We start from the raw sequence: 19,140 nt of genomic DNA on the forward strand, positions 1-19,140 counted from the left end.
TGGCCAACTAGACAGCCCATTTTGGCTTGTCAGCTCACCTTCCAAATTTGATATTTTCCGGAGCTGATGTGCACACAATATCCGTTGATAAGCAGATATTCTAGGGTTAGCAATCTAATGTCATTGCCTTTCTTATTATTGCAGCATCTGCCAGACCTATAACTGTTAGCCAGCAGACGTAAAAAAGCAGCATAAAGACATCTAAAAGAGTGAAACATGTCTTTACATTGCGTTTACAGAATTTTGAGTACACTAAAATGTGAGATTAATTTATGCCACGTTTAAACAAATTTGAGCATATATGTTCGAAATAAAGATCCTATACCCCCCTATTTTCTTCCTCTACTACGTTCCATTTGCGTCATTATTTTCCAAAGGAGTTGCATTGGGGGTTGGCATGTTCAGGTGAAGCAAGATCTCGGCATTGCGCAGGGTGAAGGGAAATGAGGAAGTGTGTGTATTAGGGTCCAGACAACACAAATGAGTCTCCTCACACACACACACTTTACCTTTTCTTCAGTGTTTTTTTTTTCTTTTTTTCAGGGGGTATATTACAAAATGTTACATGTAAAACAAAGTACAATTGTCAAGCCAGTCACGAATGGCAAGTCGTCAAGGTAAAAGTGGAATAGTCATGAAAAGGATTCTAAGCAGTTGAGCAGGCCGAGTGCAGAGAACTCGCTAGCAGCATACAAAGCAGAAAAAGGAAAGCAAGAGTTCAATATTTACACCGAAGCCTGTAAGTGCTGCATCAGCAGATCTGGAAAAGTTTCATCAGCTGCTGAGACGATACATTCTGATGGACTTCTGCACTGTTTAATGTTCATGGGAAAGAAGACGGATACAGATGTCTAGCAGGCTATTTCAAGTATTTTGCAACTGTGGTCTTTTCTCGTGTAGTACAAGTATACAAGTAAAAGTGTAATGGAATTAGGATGCTAGACTGCAGTAGCATATATATATATGGAACGGACGTTAGTAAAATATAAAGTTTCCGTAATATTATGAGAGGCAGCCCTGATTAATTATGTGAGACGGACGAAATTTTGTGCACGGCAAGCTTTGAGAGTTGTATATTCAGTGAGTTTATTCATCTGCAATTTGAGGAAAAAATGATGCCAGTCTTTTTAAAATTATCAGCCAAGCACTATATAGTTTCTGTGATCAAGTAAATACATTTCCTCCACATTTGTGCACTTTCTATTGAACCACATATAATTATAATGCATATATAATTACCACGTATAATTCCAGCACCATGACGTGCGTGATACGATTGATATCTGTTTGTAACTTAGCAGTATCGGCCTGTGTGGATATATTTCTGTATGTGACGCAACCACCAGCGTGCATTCAGATATGTACAGTACTCACGGATTGAAATAGGACACTCGGAGCGCGTGGCCGTCGCTGCATGCAGCGCCGCCTGCGGATGCTCATGGAACCAAGGTGCTGCATTGTGGTATAGCGCGAGGGGGAGAACATCTAAAAAGCAGAACTGCTCCTTCCGGTCGCCAATAAGCCGGCCTGTTGTTTACCACACTGCCTTGCATGCAGCGACGGCCACGCGCTCCGAGTGTCCTATTTCAATCCGTGAGTACTGTACCTATATGTAGTAGTGGTTTTAAATCTAAGCCTTGAGGAACCACAGATGTTACAGGTAACTCATGTTCAGAACCACTGATTAAAACTTTTTGAAAGCAATGTGATGAACATTGTTTGATCCATCTGAGAACTGAGAGAGGTAGACAAAGGTGAAAGTTTAAAGGTGAGGAAGAGTGTGGTATGGTATCAAAAGCTTTTTAAAATCAAATAAAACACAGTTGACTTTCATGCCAGAATCGAACACAGAAAATGTCATTAGAGAATTCCAATGGTTGGATGACACAGGAAAAGTCTGCTTTGAAACCACGCAGAGCATTAAAAAAATGTTTAGCTTGCAAATGCTGATTACATTGGAGATGATGTGTTCTATGGCTTTACAACTCTTATAGATAAGGGAAATTGGTCTACAATTTGAGACAAGGAAGCGACAACCCGATTTTTGTACCGGCACTATATGTTAGCCATTTTTTGTTCTAAGGGTAACTCACTCGTTTCCAAACACCTATTAAATATGATAACCAGGAACCAGTCTACGCTTGTCGCTCAGGCCTTTAAAACAGAACTTGGAGTGAGATCCAGACCAGAGGCTGAGTTTGTCGCCAGATCATTGATCAATTTCATCACTTCTTCATAGGCTGCGAAGATCTGTGACACTGAGTGTAGGTTATAGCTCGGCAGATCTTGGCCAACTAAAGGTATGGGAGTAGAAAAAAATGGACTGAAAATAAATTTTAAAGCAGTTAGCTATCTCGACATCATCAGTCATAGTAAAGATGGAATAAAATGTTCGTGTTTTTCACTGGACTTCATGAATTGCCATAGCTCCTTTGGTTTTCTTTTTTACTTTATGTCATAAGAATGGCATAAGACTAAAGCTTTGCATCCGTTATTTTTATCTTAATTTCCTTAGACATCTATTCTGCAGCCTGCAAGGTATATATATATATATAACATCTTTTAGGTGCCACCCACTTTTTTATCCCAGTGCAGGACACAGTGTTCATGTGGCATACAGCGTGACTCCGTTAAGCTTTGTACCTCAAATCAAATTTCTCCTATCAATAATTAAAATGTTAATAGACAGTGCATCTTTATTTGCATTTCCATATTATGTTTTATAACTGTACCTCAGCTGGTTGCTGGAGGATGACCTTGCACAGTTTGAAGCACAAAATTACATTATAGGACTGCACCCACTTGCAGCAGATAGCTAATTAATCTGTCTGTTTCAGCATCTTAGTATTGTTCAATATGTCGATACAATCACAACTGTAAAGGCTGCAAAGAGGAAAATTTTCAGACTAGAACACGCGGCCTAATTGAGCAGTTGCTCGCAAAATGCGCAGAAAAATGTACGAATAAGATGAGGATGCATGAGAACTCTGTCCAAAGGCCACTTCACTACGTCGTACACTTCTCACGGAAGGTGAGGCTGATGGTAAATTGCTGTTCATGGCACATAGCTACGACGAATGATTGGAAAAGAATGAATCACCGAAATGATTTCCCGTGCAGGGTTCAATGCAGTGTGCAACACACCGGTTTCCACTTCTTTTGTTTGCGCACCTCAGCATCACTCGCTGAATCCACAGCGCAGGTCTGGCTATAATAGAGGTGGAAATGACAACAACAAAGTGTAGTAAGTTGGAGACAAAGAATGCAGGTCAACTGCGAAGTACAGACCAAGCTTGGGCCACACAGGAATTCATATTTGCCGTCATTAAGCACAGACAAGACAGAGAGCGGATGAACTTTTTTCTGCCGAAAAAGCACAGCTTCGTATACTCTCAACCATACAGATAAGAGATTTTGCTCATGCATTATCGCGAGATGGGTCATATATACAAAGCACAAAGCGAACTGTAAAAACGAAACTAAAAGACCACGTGGTACGCGATCAGCTGGCTGGAGAACCGGCTCGATCCGCCTCGTACGCCGGCCGCCGACTAGCGGCAGTGGCTTCTAGGCCAATGCCAGGCCAGCCAAGTCGATCCCGTGCTGCACAATGCGAGCATTTGGAGGTTTCGGTCAGCTGCTGCGCGGGCGCTGCTCCAGTGAGCTCTGCCTAGGAGGAAAGAAGCGCAGGAAAAAGTGTGTCACCCGGAGCAAAGGAAAGGCGCGTCCTGAAATATGGACGGCCTACTGCGAGATCGCGTCACCATGCTCGCCGCCCTGGGGACGGGCGTCGTGGTCGGCATCAGCGGCATCTACCTCTACTACCGACTCAACCGCACCGTGAGTCGCGAACTCAACAGCCTTGCCGGCAGTATCGCCGAACTGCGGCGTCAAATCGAGCAGCTGAAAACCGAGGAAAGACGCGAGACCCCGTTCCAGTCCCAGACGCAGCCGCTGCAGCAGTCGCAGCGGGAAGATGATGAGGATGACGAGTACTACGACTTCACTGACGTGTGAGTGTTGGTTTTGACAACTCAGTTTTTGTATTGCCGGCTTCCAAACGTGGGGTTGCGCTCTATGCAGCGACTGCGCGCAGCCAGCTCACAATAGGGTGGATAATTGCTGCCAGGAAACAGGAAATGCGTGCTGGAAACAAAACACGAAACCAGACAGACGATGCAGAGTCGGCTGCGCTGACGCCGTCGCCCCAGCAGCGCACGGCGACTGCCAGGCTTTAAAACCGGTAATATCGACGTCTCACGGAGTTCTCGGTCTCATTACAAGGGGCCGTATGCGTTATCTTTTCTCCTGTTCCTGCGCCAGCGCCTCAATTATAGACTTTTCTGGCTGCATTGTAGCGCGATCCTTGATGAAGAAGACTATGCATGTGACGCATGCACAAGGCACAAGACTGGAACACACATACAGATATGAAGCGAACAGTAGCTATGCGCAGAGAGAGAACTGAAGGGATAGCTTCAGCTTTGACTTCTTTTCAGGATGGCCGGACCTGTTATTCAGTAGAAATATGGATTCTCTCTTGTTAAATTTCACTTAAAAAAAAAAACAAAAAAGCAGGATACCAGTGCACACGCATGCAAAGCTTGACGCGTGCACGGAATAAAACTTGCTTATTTGCATCCTCTCCATTTCTTTTCGTGGTCTTTCATTCACCTTTATAATGATATATGTATTATAAACATGTATACATGTAGCAGTGCTTTAAAGTCAGAATACTGTGGAACCTTTTAATGACTTTGCGTTTCTGTTCTCTGACACACAGCAGTGTAGGGGCATAGTTTTACATGAGCAAAATGGTGTTTTGTGCCTGAAACCTTACACAGTAAGAGTACGGGAAGCTACATTTACTTGTGTGCTAGTTCACAGATTGCTAGAAACATCCTCTTCATCTTGGATAGTGGGAAGACCACTTGTTTCATATTCATTGCCATACTAAACTGCAAGTGTTCACAATAAAGTAGATCTACTGGTCTGTCATTTTCAAAATGTAGGTTTAAAACCTAAGCTAATGTTGGTGAAATTTCAACATTTATAGCTTAGCATCACACGACGCTATGAAAAAGAAATAGCACTGCATTATATCTTTCGTCACGTGCAAATTTTTTTAATTGTAGCTGTTCTCAACTGTTACAATGCATTAGTTTTTCTGAGTGGATCCGTAGTGTATTACTGCCTCTATGTACGTTCTGCAGATCAAATTATTTTGTAGTAAGTTAAATCTGCTCCTCGGGACTAGAATAAACAGGACTGCCTAGAACAACCTGTTACTTGCTTGACCTGAGACTGTGCCCATGCCAAGTTTTCTTACGAGCTACTTGTGATATGTGTTTGTTCCCATGTCCCTTTCTGTCACTGTGTGTATTTACACATACATCCTAAATACTGTCAAATCCTTTTACACAAAGTGAATTGACAGAAATTTAGCCACTCTAATGAATTTCCAAAATGTGCAGGACCATATGCTAAACCATTTCAAATTAATGCAAAAAATTGTTTTTATGGCAGCTCATGTACAGCTCCAGTGAATGTGCATTTTCGTTTGATTTGATCACATAACAAATTTTTATGACAGAAATAATTTGAGAACAGCTGCTAGTTGAGACCTGAACCAGTTTGAGTCGCAGTTTAGAGGTAAAGAAATCAGGTCTTGACCGTAACAAGCATCTAGGAGGACGGATATTTTTGCTGCGATACCTTGGCCTGGGTAACAAATTGCATCTGAAGGGAATATTTGTTTGTAGGGTAGTGCCGTCCTAACTCAAACCACTTTGAAGCATTCCATGCCTGATAGCCTCGCTCAGCAACATGCGTCGGAGAAAAATGTGTCGCTGCTTGCAGTGAGGATGCTTCGTGGACGGGCTTGCGCGAGGCTGGGGACATCGGATGGCTCGACACTCTCGACGGTGCTCTAGATCGGCCTGGGGACAAGCGGGCACTGCTCGAGAGCATGCTGGCCCGCGAGTCTCAGTACACTGATTCGGCTGGCTTCTACTGGCGGCTTGCCAAGGCATCGCATCTGTGTGGCCTCCAGCTGAAGTCCGGCCGTGGAAAGGAGGAACTCGCCCGTCAGGGTAACATTTCCTGGTCTCATCTGTCTTTTTTAAAGTTGTTCCATAGTTTTCGAGTGATAAATGACATTTGTCATGAAGTGGAGCAGTAAAGCTAAGTGCAGTAAATACACGAAATTGAGCAGGAAAGTGTTCGGTGAAAACATAGTGACATCGCCAGGTGGAAAATTGCTTGTTTCTGGGTTTCTTTACGAAGTTGGCAAACTGGGGACAGAACTCTGGGAGTGAAACTGGGGACAGCATTCTGTGAGTGTTTGATTTTTGAGAGAGTTAGTTTGAGGCTTCATCTTTTATGTGACATATTGAGTAAATTTGCAGAAAAGCCAGTTTTGCAGCACAATGTAAAGAAATATGTACATTTCTGTCTGGAGTTTTTGTGGCAGTAAAAGGGTGGTGCCTACCTTCCTGTGGGTATCACTCGAAAAGTTTAACACTCAAATTTTCAGAGTTCAGGTAAACACAGTGTTGTTGATTTCAGTCATAGTTGGCATCACTGAATTCATTGATAAGAGTGTTCACTTCAAACCTTTGCACATCCTTGTTAGGTGCTACTGCTTTGAATCATCAGTACTAAAGTTGTTGCGAGCCAATTCCTTTTTTTTGAGGGCTCTCTTTACTTTCTCTTTGTTTGTTTACGTTGTAGTTATTGGAGCCTACCTCTCATGGCTTAGTTTCAGTAGGTCACTTGCACCTGACGTCATGGGCACCACGATAGGGGACCTTTCGTAGCTTCAGCAGTGCAAGCAAAAACCAGGTTCAGCAATCAGATTAAAAGAAACTGGATCTTCTCACAGTACTCCTGGTTCATCAACATGGTGGCCGCTGTGACACCCGGTGCAAGCTATGCATTCACTATTCAGTGCATGTGGTCAAGGGAGTGGAGAGGGCATGCTATTTATTAAGATACAGCGAACTTCTAAAGCTTTATTTTATTATTATTTCATACTAAAATAAATCGGTTGTCTTGACATCAAGTTTCCTCAGTTTTACCTGAAAGCAGCTGTGGCCATATTACGCTCCGCACGCTTTGGTAAGCATTAATTGGGATATGCCTCTGCTACTTGAGACAGCAGTTCTTTTCTGGAATGCATGAGTGTATTCACTTGAAGCATACTGTACGTGCGCTCTAGCTATAGTAATCATTGGAGGACCAGCATTCAAATGAATACGATGTATGCTTAAATCCACGTAGAAGTGCTTGGTTGGAAGCACCTTTTTTATTGTGAAGAGGCTCGTTTTAGGTCATGGTGTGGGACGCATGTGTTTTTCAGCATTCACCCGAGCCCAGCAGGCCTTGCGGCTAGACGAGTCAAGTCCCGAGGCTCACAAGTGGTACGCAATCACACTGGGTGCACTCTCGGAGTATGTGGGCACGCAGGAGAAGATTGAAAATGGCTACCGCTTTAAGGTACGTTCTCTGCATATAAGATCACTCTACAGTGTTGCTGGAATTTCTGTTTGGGAAATGTTCAGCGAGCCCTTGTTTTTAACACCTTGTCCACAGGAAAGTTCTTATATTTGTGCATTCAAAGGCCGTGAAACAATTAGGAAAAGCATGCGAGCTATTGTTATTTCATCACTTGCTGCTCCGCAATTATTTTTGTGCTTGCTTCATTAACACCAAAAATATTGGAGTTATAATATTTCTAGAAACACTTAAGCTCCACCTTCAGTGCGTGGTGCAATAGCTTTTGATGGGCCCCATCAGCAGCCTGACGTGCTCTTAGCAGACACAGATGCTGTTTTTATTTCAACTTTTTAATCTATCACTAGACACACAAAGCCTCTCTGCGACCGAGTCCAATGAACATGCTTATTGCTGGCTGAGGAGCGCCATGTCTAACTAGTAGCCAAAGGTAACAGGTTTGATTTCCATCTAATTACTCCAGTTCTTTTTTTTCTTTCTTCTGTGCAACTGATTTACTTTACATTTTTGCATGTCGTGATGCTTTTAACTCGTGTTACAATCTTGTAACCGTAACTTATCTGATTTTTTAAATAAATTTTAAGTGCTTGTGATGTCACAACATTTCAGCCAATGAGGGATTCCTTGACACAACGACGGCAAATCTCAGCTACACCGGGTTTTGCTCTGAACAGGACCCTTAACACCCTCGCAATGAAATGATGCTCCTTCTCTAAACTCTTCCTCTCTGATGAGTCAGGAAAAAAAAAAAGACTGAAAGAAAACAGGTTAGGGCTATGCACTGCCCCGTTGTGTCTAAGTCACTCGGACACACCCAATGAGAATGCTGGCCCAGATTCCTCATTGTACGTACATTACAGGGACAGCTAAGAACGCATGGGGAGGTGCTACATCGTAACTAGCTGCCTGCAGCAATTTTTATGTTATGCTTTTTTAATTATAGGGCCCATGTTAAACTATTAAAGTTGACTCGAATACCCAGAAAGGCCACCTTTAGAATATGATTTATGTTTCAGGGTCCATTTAAACGGATTGGAGAGCAATACTTGCTTCCCCTATACCCCAAACATGTTTCTAAAGCCGCAGTGAAGAGCACGTGCTGTTGTGATTCTGAAAGGTTTACGTCATAATTGTCGCTATTTTTTGTCTACTGTGCGTTTGCAGTGTAGATTTTAAAAGCATTCTTTTGTCTCACATTCATTTTCTTTGTGGGCGTTCTCCTCTCAAGCGTAGCGTGAAGGACCAGCATTCCACATTTCATTTTGGCACCATTCACTCAGCATTGTGCTGTGAGAAAACTGGCTGCAGTATTCACAGTTTTCCAGCGAGACCCACTTGGCCGAAGTAATGTGTGACCCCCCTTTTTCCCATCCAAAACAGGAGCACGTGGACACAGCCGTGCAGCTCAAGCCGCAGGACCCGACGCTGCACCACATGTTGGGCCGCTGGAGCCTCGAGGTGGCGACCCTGTCTTGGCTGGAGCGGAAGCTGGCGGCCGCTCTCTACAGCCGGCCACCTGACTCGAATGTGCAGGAAGCCCGGGCCCATTTGCTGGCGGTGAGTTTCATGACTTTTAGTGTTTTTGAGCAAACGAAATAAAACTTGACTTTGTGTGGCATACAGTGCATGAAATTTGCGGCACGCATTAGAGCTATAGTGAGAGGCTAACCAAGGGTTCATATCGGCAATATTAGAAGGTAGAATAGGCAGTTAAACCAGATGAAAGAAGATGGTAATATGTAATCCCTTCCGCATACTCGGGGATGTATAAAATATGTGGGAAGATGGGCTACGAGATTGCTGTTGATTTGTTGATCATCACTAATTCTGCGGATCCTTCCCTTAGCATCTCTTTTTGCTGTTGCTTAATGAGTCGTGCTTTTGGGCGTTAGGGATGTGTGAATATTCATAATTTTCGAACATTCGAAAAATACCAAATATACACCGAGAGAGAAGAGAGAGAGAAATAACATTTACTGCACCCGTCAAAAGGTTGGTGAGGATCCGAGGCGAAGCTCTGTCCCAAACATGTCCTCCCCCTCAGCCGTCGACCTGGATTCCTTGGATCTTAGCAGCGGCCAGGGCAAGACGGATGACTTCTCGTTGCCCTTTTTCGTCCTGCTTGAGAAGTAGTGCCTCCCAGGACTCATCTGTTCGGTCAGGTTCTCCAAATCTAGGACACGTCCATATCATATGGATCATGTCCGCTATGCCATAGCAACGTTTGCACCTGGGGCTAAAAATTTCCGGGTGCCACTTGCTGTAAAACTGGGGGTTCGGGAATACTCCAGTCTGTAGCTTACGCCACATAACCTCCTCGCTTTTGGTGAGTTGCTTACACGCTTTTGGTAGTACTGATCTGCCTAATTTGTAATGATTTAGCATATCTTGGTAGGTGTTAAGGTCATTGTCGAACTGCAGGGGCTCCTCATCGCGCAAGGGGTACGGGGTTGCGCATAAGTCGTCACTGGGATCCCGGAATGTAGCTATTCCTCGGGCCAGTATGTGCGCTTTCTCGTTCCCCCTCAACCCCTGGTGCGCCGGTGTCCAAATGAGCGCGACCTGCTCTGCCGGTGGTGAACCACTGGCCAACACTCTTGCTGCTATGGCCGAAATGCGGCCCGCGTCAAAGTTTCTAATCGCTGATTTCGAGTCTGTAACTATAATTTTGAACTGTTGTTGTGTTAGAGCTAGCGCGATGGCCACCTCTTCCGCCTCCGTTGTGGTCGAATTTCTGGTGCTGCAGCATACTACCGAGCCCCCGTCTTCTCTAGTTGCTACTGAAACACGTCCCCTACCGTTCGCGCATTGTGCGGCATCTGTATATAAGACGTCCTGTCTTCCCTCAAGACGGGCTTGCAGCGCTGTTGCTCTATCACTCCTCCGGCTCTCATGGTAAACTGGGTGCATGTTTTTGGGGAGCGGAGGTATTTTTAATTTGTCTCTAACCTGTCTAGGTACTTTTTCTGTACGTCTGGAGCATGCTTGCGGCTCATACCCCAGTTTTTCCAAAATGCTCCGACCAGTACGACTGCGCAGCAGTCTCTGGTATTGTGAAGTCCTTGCAGCTTCAATGAGCTCTTCGAGGGTATTGGAGACCCCTAGTCTCATAATATTGTTTGTCGATGTATTGGGTGGTAAACCTAGTGCCGTTTTTATCCCTTTACGAATGAGAGCGTCAAGTTTCTCCTTTTCTGCCTTGTGAAGCCGTAAATACGGCGCCACGTAGACTATCCTACTGATTATAAAAGACTGGACTAGCCTAAGGAGGTTAGCTTCTTTCATTCCCGCATGTTTGTTGGCGATCCGCTTCAGGAGTCTACAGGTTTGACTGGTGCTAGCGTCTAGCCTCTGTATCGTTTCCGAGTTCCTGCCGTTGGCCTGAATTCGTAATCCCGGAACTCTAATGGTCTCCACCGTTGGTATAACGTTACCGTTGACCCTGAGTGTTATTTTCGGGTTATCCTGCTTTATACGCCGACGATGGGGCGATCGCATTGACGTGAGAACGAGCGCTTCCGATTTCTCGGCCGAACATCTGAGCCCGATCGGTTCTAAGTATCTTTCTATAACTTTGATTGCCCGCTGGAGTGTCTGTTCAATTTCACCGTCACTGCCCCTGCACATCCACAGAGTCAGGTCATCTGCATATAATGTATGGCGTAGCCCTTGGATTTCGTCTAGTTTTGGGGGGAGACCAATCATGGCGATATTAAACAGCGTCGGGGACAACACCGATCCCTGTGGTGTGGCTTTGTTTCCATGTCGAATACCTTCTACTGTGTGTCCCCCCATACTGATAGTTGCCGTTCTATCGCTGAGGAAGTCGCGTATGTAGTTGTACGTGCGAACTCCAACATCTAATGCACTGAGATTCTGCAGAATAGCCGAGTGCTTCACGTTGTCAAAAGCTTTTGACACGTCTAGACCAACGATCACCCTGGTGTCTACTGTTGAATTGTGTATGATCTGTTCTTTTAGCTGCAGCATGACATCGCATGCGGCCAAATGCGGTCTAAATCCTATCATGGTGTTCGGATAGATATCGTTGTCCTCCAAAAACCGGTTCAGCCGGGCCTGAACAACATGCTCCATTAGTTTCCCCACGCATGACGTGAGCGAGATCGGACGCAAGTGTTCGAAACCCGGCCGCTTCCCCCGAACACTTCACTACAATGCTTGTTTTCTGGATTTTTTAGTAGGGTGAACACTTTTGTGCAATTGTAGTTTAATTTCATTTGTAAATACCATGTTAATTCTGAAATAAACGAGACAAAGAATTCTTGCTTTTTTTTTTCAGCTTTCTTCTTCTTATTATTATTTTTTTTTTCACCAGTCACATATTCGATATTCAAAAACATTTTGTTCCAATATTCATATTCGAAAATTTCAGTGTTCGCACACCCCCTACTTTTGGTATGTCATGAAGATTCATAACAATTAGATCAAACCAAACCAACTTTTATTTGACGGTTCAGTTTGTGGTGTTTAACGTACTAAAGCTACTCAGGCTATGAAAATTCTGATCGTACAATATGTTTAGCAGTCAACTGCTCATGTGCTAACATACGAGAGAGCCGAACTGGGCGGCACGCAGCATGAAAAACAAGAACAACAGCGCTCACCCATTGCGATTGCTTTTTTATAGTACCTAGACGCAGTGGAGTAAGGCATAGAATCAAGACAAGAGTCAACATACGAGGCGCCCGTTCCCGCGTCATGACGTGACTTCACGAGAAAAAATGCTGTGGCTTCTTTTCAGTGTCTTGGGGCCATATGGATGAACCATTTGAGAATATGTGTCGGGTATGCAGCATAGAAGTAAAAAACGCGGCCATCGCTAGATTTTTTTTTTTTTTTTTTTTTGTGATGGCTTCTCCATAGCGCACTAGTGTTCAGAGGCAAAGCATCCGGAATCTAGTGAGGAAGCAGTCCTGGGTCGGAATTGCTGTCAGCAGGCTGAATTTATCACTAAATCTCTTCCGCGTTTACTACAACGCAATTTCAGACTGCATTCTGCGAGAGGAAAAAAAAGGGAGCTGTCCATACTTGATGTCAAGAGGCGCTAACCTACACTTTTATGCAATGAAAGCATCAGTACCAAATGCCCTGCGCCCCGCCTGGATGGCGCAGTGGTTACGGCACTCGACTACTGTGCCCAAGGCTGTGGGATCGAATCCGAGCCACAGCGGCTGCTTTTAGGTGGAGGCGAAAAGCTAGACACCCGTGTGCTGTGCAATATCAGTGCACGTTAAAGAACACCAAGTGGTCGAAATTTCCGTAGCCCTTCACTACGGCATCTCTCATATCCAGAGTCGCCTTGGGGTGTTAAGGCCCATAAACCAAACCAAACAACACCAAATGCCTTGCCCCTCATTCAACAGTAAAAATTTTCAAAATTAGGCAGTTCAGATCACTCATTTTCCTGAATAATACATCCTTTTGCTGCAGTATTAAAAAAAAATGTATCAACGAGGTCTTCCTCTGTGTATATAATATTATTACACTATATTAGCTAGAAAAGTCATTGTTTCGAGATGGCAAGAATTTGCTATCTGATGTGTAGAGCGGCTTGCTACTCCACGTCTGAAAGGATGAACATCTATTGCGCAGGCGGACAAGCTGAGGCCTGACTGGAAGGAAAACCTGCTCTACATTGCGAAGGTAAGCCATAGTGCCACCCCAGTGAAGCCGTCCACTGAAGCTTTTTGTCTCAGTTTTGTGTAGAGGTAGTGAGACCGTGTTGCAAGCACGGATCAACACCAGTCTTGTTTTGTTGGACCAGCACATTTGGCTACCACTCCTAACAACTCCTTCCTGCTGCTTCAATTTTATTGTTATCCTAACTAATCAGCTGTGGCAGCATAATGAGACCTTTAGTCATCCATTGTTAACTCTGTCGCTTCAGTAACATCACGTGGCATGCACTGCCTTGTGGGTTGATTTTTCCATGTGCCCCCACACCGGCATTACCACACGGGCAACCATTACTGAAAGCACTCAGCTTGCTGAATGATACGCTATCCAAGATCTTTCTTCTTGCCTTCCAGCATGTGGAAGAATAGATAAATCAACAGACATAAATTTGCCACAGTCAACAGCATTGCTTTTATGTGTTCAATGGAAATAGAGCCGATAAAATGCCGCCGTTTTGGTGCAGTGTTCAGGGTTGCCGGAGAATATGCAGTAACCGCTACTTATTTGGCGCTGTGTCGCTTTTTTTTTATTGTTCCCTGTGATGCCTTAACAGGCCAGACTATGCTATTCAAACCGACTTCTAGCTTTTGCAGGCCCAACTATGAGGCAAGTACTATGATAATTAAGTTATTACTATAATTAACCACCAATGGCTAGGCAGGAAGCAGTAGAAGCACCCTGGGTCCTTCCGCGTGTGCATACTACACGCAGTGCAATCAGGTCATTTGGATTTTTGGCCATCATGTGGTCTCAGAGATTCCGTGAAAGATGGAAGTGCATGTTCAAAATCGAGGGAGCGCATATTAATTTCTGCAGTTTAGTGTCAGTGCGAATTCCTGAGCCCTTTTATGTTTCTGGACGTGCTATATTTCTCTCTCTGTCCATACGTACACGTGGGGCTTCTGCTGCTGTTTCAGACCTACATCTGTGAGGGGCATTATGGACCGGCCATGGCATGGATTGACCGGGCTGCTGCGCTTCCCTGCGTGGATCCTGGTGTAAGTAGTCTGGTGCGATAGCGTGCTCGTGCCCCCCCCCCCCCCCCCCCCCCCTTTTTTTTTTCTTCTCTGACTGTATGAGACAGTCTCCCTTAGTTGCTTCAAATAAAATCTGAAATGTGCTTAAAATAAGCACATCACCAGCGCTTTTAACTGGTTCCACCTTGTTTTCAGCATGGGTAACAGTCTCTTTGTAGCTGAGAGACCTGCAACTTGAAGAAATTTAGCGTGTCCTTGCTTCCATTCACTTTATGCGTTAAATTATGCTCGAACAAAATAAAGAATCACAAGCCTCAAGGCATAAAGGGCATAAAGTTCTCCTTCCTTCCTAGTTGCTGAAATTGAAAGGTGTTGCATCCATTTTAACGTTTCATATGTTCTGTTTTCCAAATAATATACAAACTTGTGATATGGTCCCCACTACTCATAATGCTCTCTATGAAGAATCGTTGATCTGATGCCACCGTAGATAGACAAATGAGGGCAGGCGTTGATGACTCCATCTGCACACTGCGACCTCTCTGTCGTGCTTGTGGCAAATGCTTTTCAAATATGGCATGAAAGAGAACTGAACAAATGTTGAGGGGGATCACTGCTTGTTCCCAACTTGACCCTTACAAGTACAGGACCAGAGTATAGTACTACTGTGCACCATTTCCTCTGAAATTAAAAGTGGTCTCTAAAAATGGCAAGTTTTTGCACGGATGAGCCTATGGTAGCCAGAGGCAAACACAGAGGCGGCTCTCCTTGCTTAGTTATTCGCAAACAGAAATCATGTGAAGGTTCCCATGTCTCAAAGACCGTGCAATTTGCAGGACGACAGTGTGCAGAAGGAACTGGAAAATCTTCAGCAGCAGTACCAGCGTTACCGGCCATGAGCAAGATTGCCAAGGACTGCAGCCTTTATTCACAAAGGACTCTGGTTCAATGCCATTCCACACCCTGGAAGCTGAACTGCTGACGTGATGGGGCACAAACCCCCTCTGCTGTTCTTGTAGAGCGGTACCTCTTGTTATCAGAGCATAACTGTAAGCGTAACTCTTCGAGGTAACCAAGGCGGAAAGTTGTTACATGTTACATTTTGCGCGGCAGTCTGAATTTTGCTACGGTGTTTGCTCGCACTGTACTCATTTCAAGCCTTTTGGTCACACCAAGCGCATAACTGTGTTAGGATCTGTGCGGTGTTGGCATCGGTGGACATTACCACTAGCACGCCTCGGCACGGGCTCATCACTTGTGAGCGTTGTCCCCGCTTGTGTGACATTGTTTTCTTTCCTTTCATCCTAACATTTTAGTGTGTGTGACGACGATTCTTTGACGAGTGGTGCTGGGAAGTAGACTATACATTAATATTTCAGCTCAGCTGGGGTACAGGACGGTTATTGTTATTTTGAGATTGCTTTTGTTTGTTATCCCAGGTCTCGCTTGCGCTTTGTACCAGCGGCCAGTGCATTGCTGTTGTGAATCTAGCTAGTGTGAAGTGGGAATGCACACATAAAAATGGTTGTGCCGCACGCAGCGTCATAATGCCATTAAATAATCAGCGCTAGTTTTGCATTTTCACTTAATCAGTGTGTGTCACAAAGGCTGATGGCAGCTTCATGACTGGAAGGTTATTAGCTTCTTTTACCATTTGATGTTCACCAGTCTGCCTTGCAGGCAATGTAGACTGGAGAAGTCTGCTTCAAGAGTGGTACAGTATTACAGGGTCCCCGAAAATAAGTCCCTGTGACCTTACGACCTTGATTTTGCCAGCAGATGGAGCAACATTCACGTTACTAAATTTGAAAGGAATGTGTGTAATTGTTGCAGTTAGCAATGGTTTTAGTGGTGTGCGCAGTGAGGTAGATAACATTGGAAAGTTTGGTAATAAATATAGACAGAGCGGTTTACCTAACATTCTCGAGATTCTTGCATACGTCTGCATATTTATTGAAGCTGGCTGTAGGTGACACCATGTGAGCTTCAATTTAACAAGAAATTTAATATGCAGGAAATGAACCTTCACAGGAAACAATTTTTTTCTTTTTTGCGGAAACTTCTTTCAAGCTAGTTTTCAACCACAAAAAAATATGCATATGGTTAAGAGCAAACAGCAGTCAGCATTCATTACTGTTTAATGACCTTCGATCACTTCTCATTAGCCTTAACCTCCGTCGACATTTGTCTGCATCCTACACTTCTGAGGTCCAATTACCTTGCCACATTACCAAGTTTTCCCAGTACCTGCGGCTTGTGCGGAACATTCCTGGAAATACTGGGCTGAAATCAACCGTGTTGAAAAGTCTTCAATGCAGCGAAAATGGCTTGGATGCTGTAGAGAATAGTATCTCCACAACGACTGAGCTTGTTTGTTTCTCTTGACCTTAGTAGTGGGTGGTGTGAACTTCATTCTGACCATTAACACCTGCCAAAGAAATTGAATGCAGTAGATACCACACAGAGTGTGAAATTTTTATCTTAGGATCTTTTCCAAGGTTTCAGTACGGGAAGTGTAGGCAGGCCATTATTGAATTTGCTCCATGTTTTCCAGAAATAAAATGGTGAAATACTTCTCCAACGTTGTCGTTTCACTACAGCTTCTGATGAGTGTGCTGGCTGTGAAAATTTCTTTTCCAGAGAGCACACTCTACTGCCCGCTGGTTTTAAAGCAACCAAACACTGACCAAAACAGCCCGTGCACGGCCAGCACAAAGTGCCCATCGGAAGGACTGTTTGTGCCTAGGAGGGGTTATTTACGCAGCCTCTCCGTGTTGCGGTTTAGTGGATTCACTTGCTTTAGCTCAGCTGCGTGTAAAGCTTTCGTAGAGCTCCACGAATTCGGGCGACACTCGCCTGGCTATATCGACTGGCAGCGCGCAGAGATTTCGCCTCCGATTGCTGCATGTCGTATAATGCCTGACCATTGGATTGCTTATTGCCTTTGTTTACGTCGTGACAGCCCTAAAATAATTTTCAGCGCCTTAAATTTGTTGTAGTTCACACAGGATAGAAATTAAAGCGGTGGATTCATACTGACTCCATGCATTCGAATGCAGACGCCTAGGGGGCGCTTTTTACCGTTCACCGTTAGTACCGTTTTCGCAGCGCCCCCTGGGCAGCGCAAGGCCCCTATGACATACGACTTTAACGAGAAATGTGCGCTTTGGCCACATTTGAGAAGATTCTGAAGCCATTTTTTCTATATAAGGCTCCCGAAGGATTGTTAGATTCTAGAGTTGTTGAGGCTCTCAAATTAGCCGTGTGTACAAGCCACAAGGAAAGAAAGTTCTGAAACGCCGACCTGCCTCCGTACAGAGAACGCCGAAGCCACAAAGGATTTATGTACAGGGACGTCCACTCAAGCGAGCGCGTGGCAGCTCTATTCAGAGCTCTAATGCGCCCGACCCATGTGAAAATATCGGTCCCTCAGAGCCTGCTCCACTTTGCTTCGATATGCAGCCATGTGGGACGCAACAGCTTGTCAAGAGATCGTCGCGTGTTCATCCTAGAGCACCTGCCCTAGAGTGGACGATCCTGCACTGCCTGCACTGCCTGTAGTACCTTCCAACGCTAATAGAACTAAGATCAGTTGCCAAACTCTCCGGGTTCTCCATGCTGCTGAAGCGGCGCGTCAATTTTAACGCGAGGTGGCGCTGCCGTCGAAACAAGCTCTATCTAGCCGCTGCTTGGCCGCTGTCGAAGCACAATCAAACGCTGCGGGCTCGGCCGTTCGGCGTAGCATGTAGCATTCGGGAATGTTAAATTACTTGGTGTCCTAAATGCCGTACTTATCGTTAATTACTCACAGTCACCAATCAAGTCTGAACCGTGTGTGGCGAGCATGCTGCAAAACTTTACTGCAGCAACTCGAGCGATACAGGTGAGCGCTGCTCAGGCAACGCTACCGTTTTGTTTTTTTGTTTTTTAGGAAAGTTGTTTTGCTAGTTTCTTCCCCGAAGTGGCATAGAGATATGATCATTGCAAGGTTCATCGTCAGTTCGAAGTGTGTTTCTGCAGTTTCTGCTCAACCGCATGCATGTGCATATGCTTAAAAAAAAAAAAAAATTACCAGCGCTTTTTCAGCAAAGAGCCGCATTGTGCAGTTTAACGGAATAAGCGAATTTTGCGCATTGCATTCATTTCGTCAATAAGCATGCATATGACTTTTAGCCGAGCGCCGCGCGCAATCTGTGCCGCGAAAAGAGCGAACTTCTGCTTCTTGAGTTGTCGGTTTCTTTCTTCCAGCAAGAGAAGAGAGCTGGCAGGAGGTTAGACGCCAACAACTCCAGACAATAAAATTTAGTCTTTTTGGGATTCCCAACTGTGGGTTTATCGTTACTGGCCTGCGCCCGCGTCGCAAGTACTTTTTTTTTTTTTTTTTTTGCGACCTTTCACGCAGTGGGCTACAGATAGACACACAAGTAAATGTAATTTTACATTTTATTCACAGCACGTTTTCACACTTTACTGAATGCACAAATTACAGCAGGCGAGACTTCTTCCTTGCATTTATAACCTGACTACTCACATTGCTCCTCTCGGATAGGAATCGTGTGTAAAAATGCATCCGCATATAAAACTTCACCACTTGCACAGTGAACTGTGCAGGCTACAACCTATTCGGGGTAGCTTCCTGCTCAAAAGCAGGTCAACAATCAACCAGAACAGATTTCCAAAAACTTTTTCTGTCTTTGTTTGTCGCTCGACCACTGACTTGATGCCAGTCACCAGTTCAGTCAGGGAGCTTGAAAGGTGCTTAAACACTCCAGGGACAAATGAGCGCTTTTCAGTCAGGGAAAACCTTCGGTACACATCCTTCAGCGAGGTTCCATTTGCCCCCATCGATTTTTACTTCCTTGCCATTAATGATATGACTGTACGTCTTCAGTATGTCTTCATCGTAGAAATGAAGATCGCACACACGTGATTTGTCAGAAAGTTTCCTGTC

At 44.6% G+C, this 19,140-nt stretch overlaps 2 protein-coding genes across 2 annotated transcripts in view; one reads left to right on the forward strand and one right to left on the reverse strand.

The window, feature by feature from the left end:
• LOC146176437 (uncharacterized) overlaps positions 1–3,285 on the reverse strand; it is a 22,897-nt gene extending 19,612 nt beyond the window's left edge. Inside the window, exon 1 of the mRNA XM_084582770.1 lies at positions 3,101–3,285. The gene's annotated coding sequence lies outside the window, so the exon portion shown is untranslated. The remainder of the gene's footprint in view (positions 1–3,100) is intronic.
• Positions 3,286–3,591: 306 nt separating this feature from the next.
• On the forward strand, positions 3,592–16,677 carry LOC146176438 (regulator of microtubule dynamics protein 1-like). The gene is made up of 7 exons (XM_084582773.1): positions 3,592–4,013; positions 5,860–6,092; positions 7,361–7,497; positions 8,896–9,072; positions 13,129–13,179; positions 14,130–14,210; positions 15,026–16,677. The coding sequence occupies exons 1-7, from the start codon at positions 3,736–3,738 to the stop codon at positions 15,086–15,088; spliced, it is 1,020 nt and encodes a 339-aa protein (XP_084438899.1). The 5' UTR covers positions 3,592–3,735; the 3' UTR covers positions 15,089–16,677.
• Positions 16,678–19,140: the final 2,463 nt, after the last annotated feature.

Source organism: Amblyomma maculatum, chromosome 10, assembly GCF_055883805.1.
Source record: "Amblyomma maculatum isolate TAMU_Amacu chromosome 10, ASM5588380v1, whole genome shotgun sequence".
Taxonomy (NCBI): Eukaryota; Metazoa; Arthropoda; class Arachnida; order Ixodida; family Ixodidae; genus Amblyomma; species Amblyomma maculatum.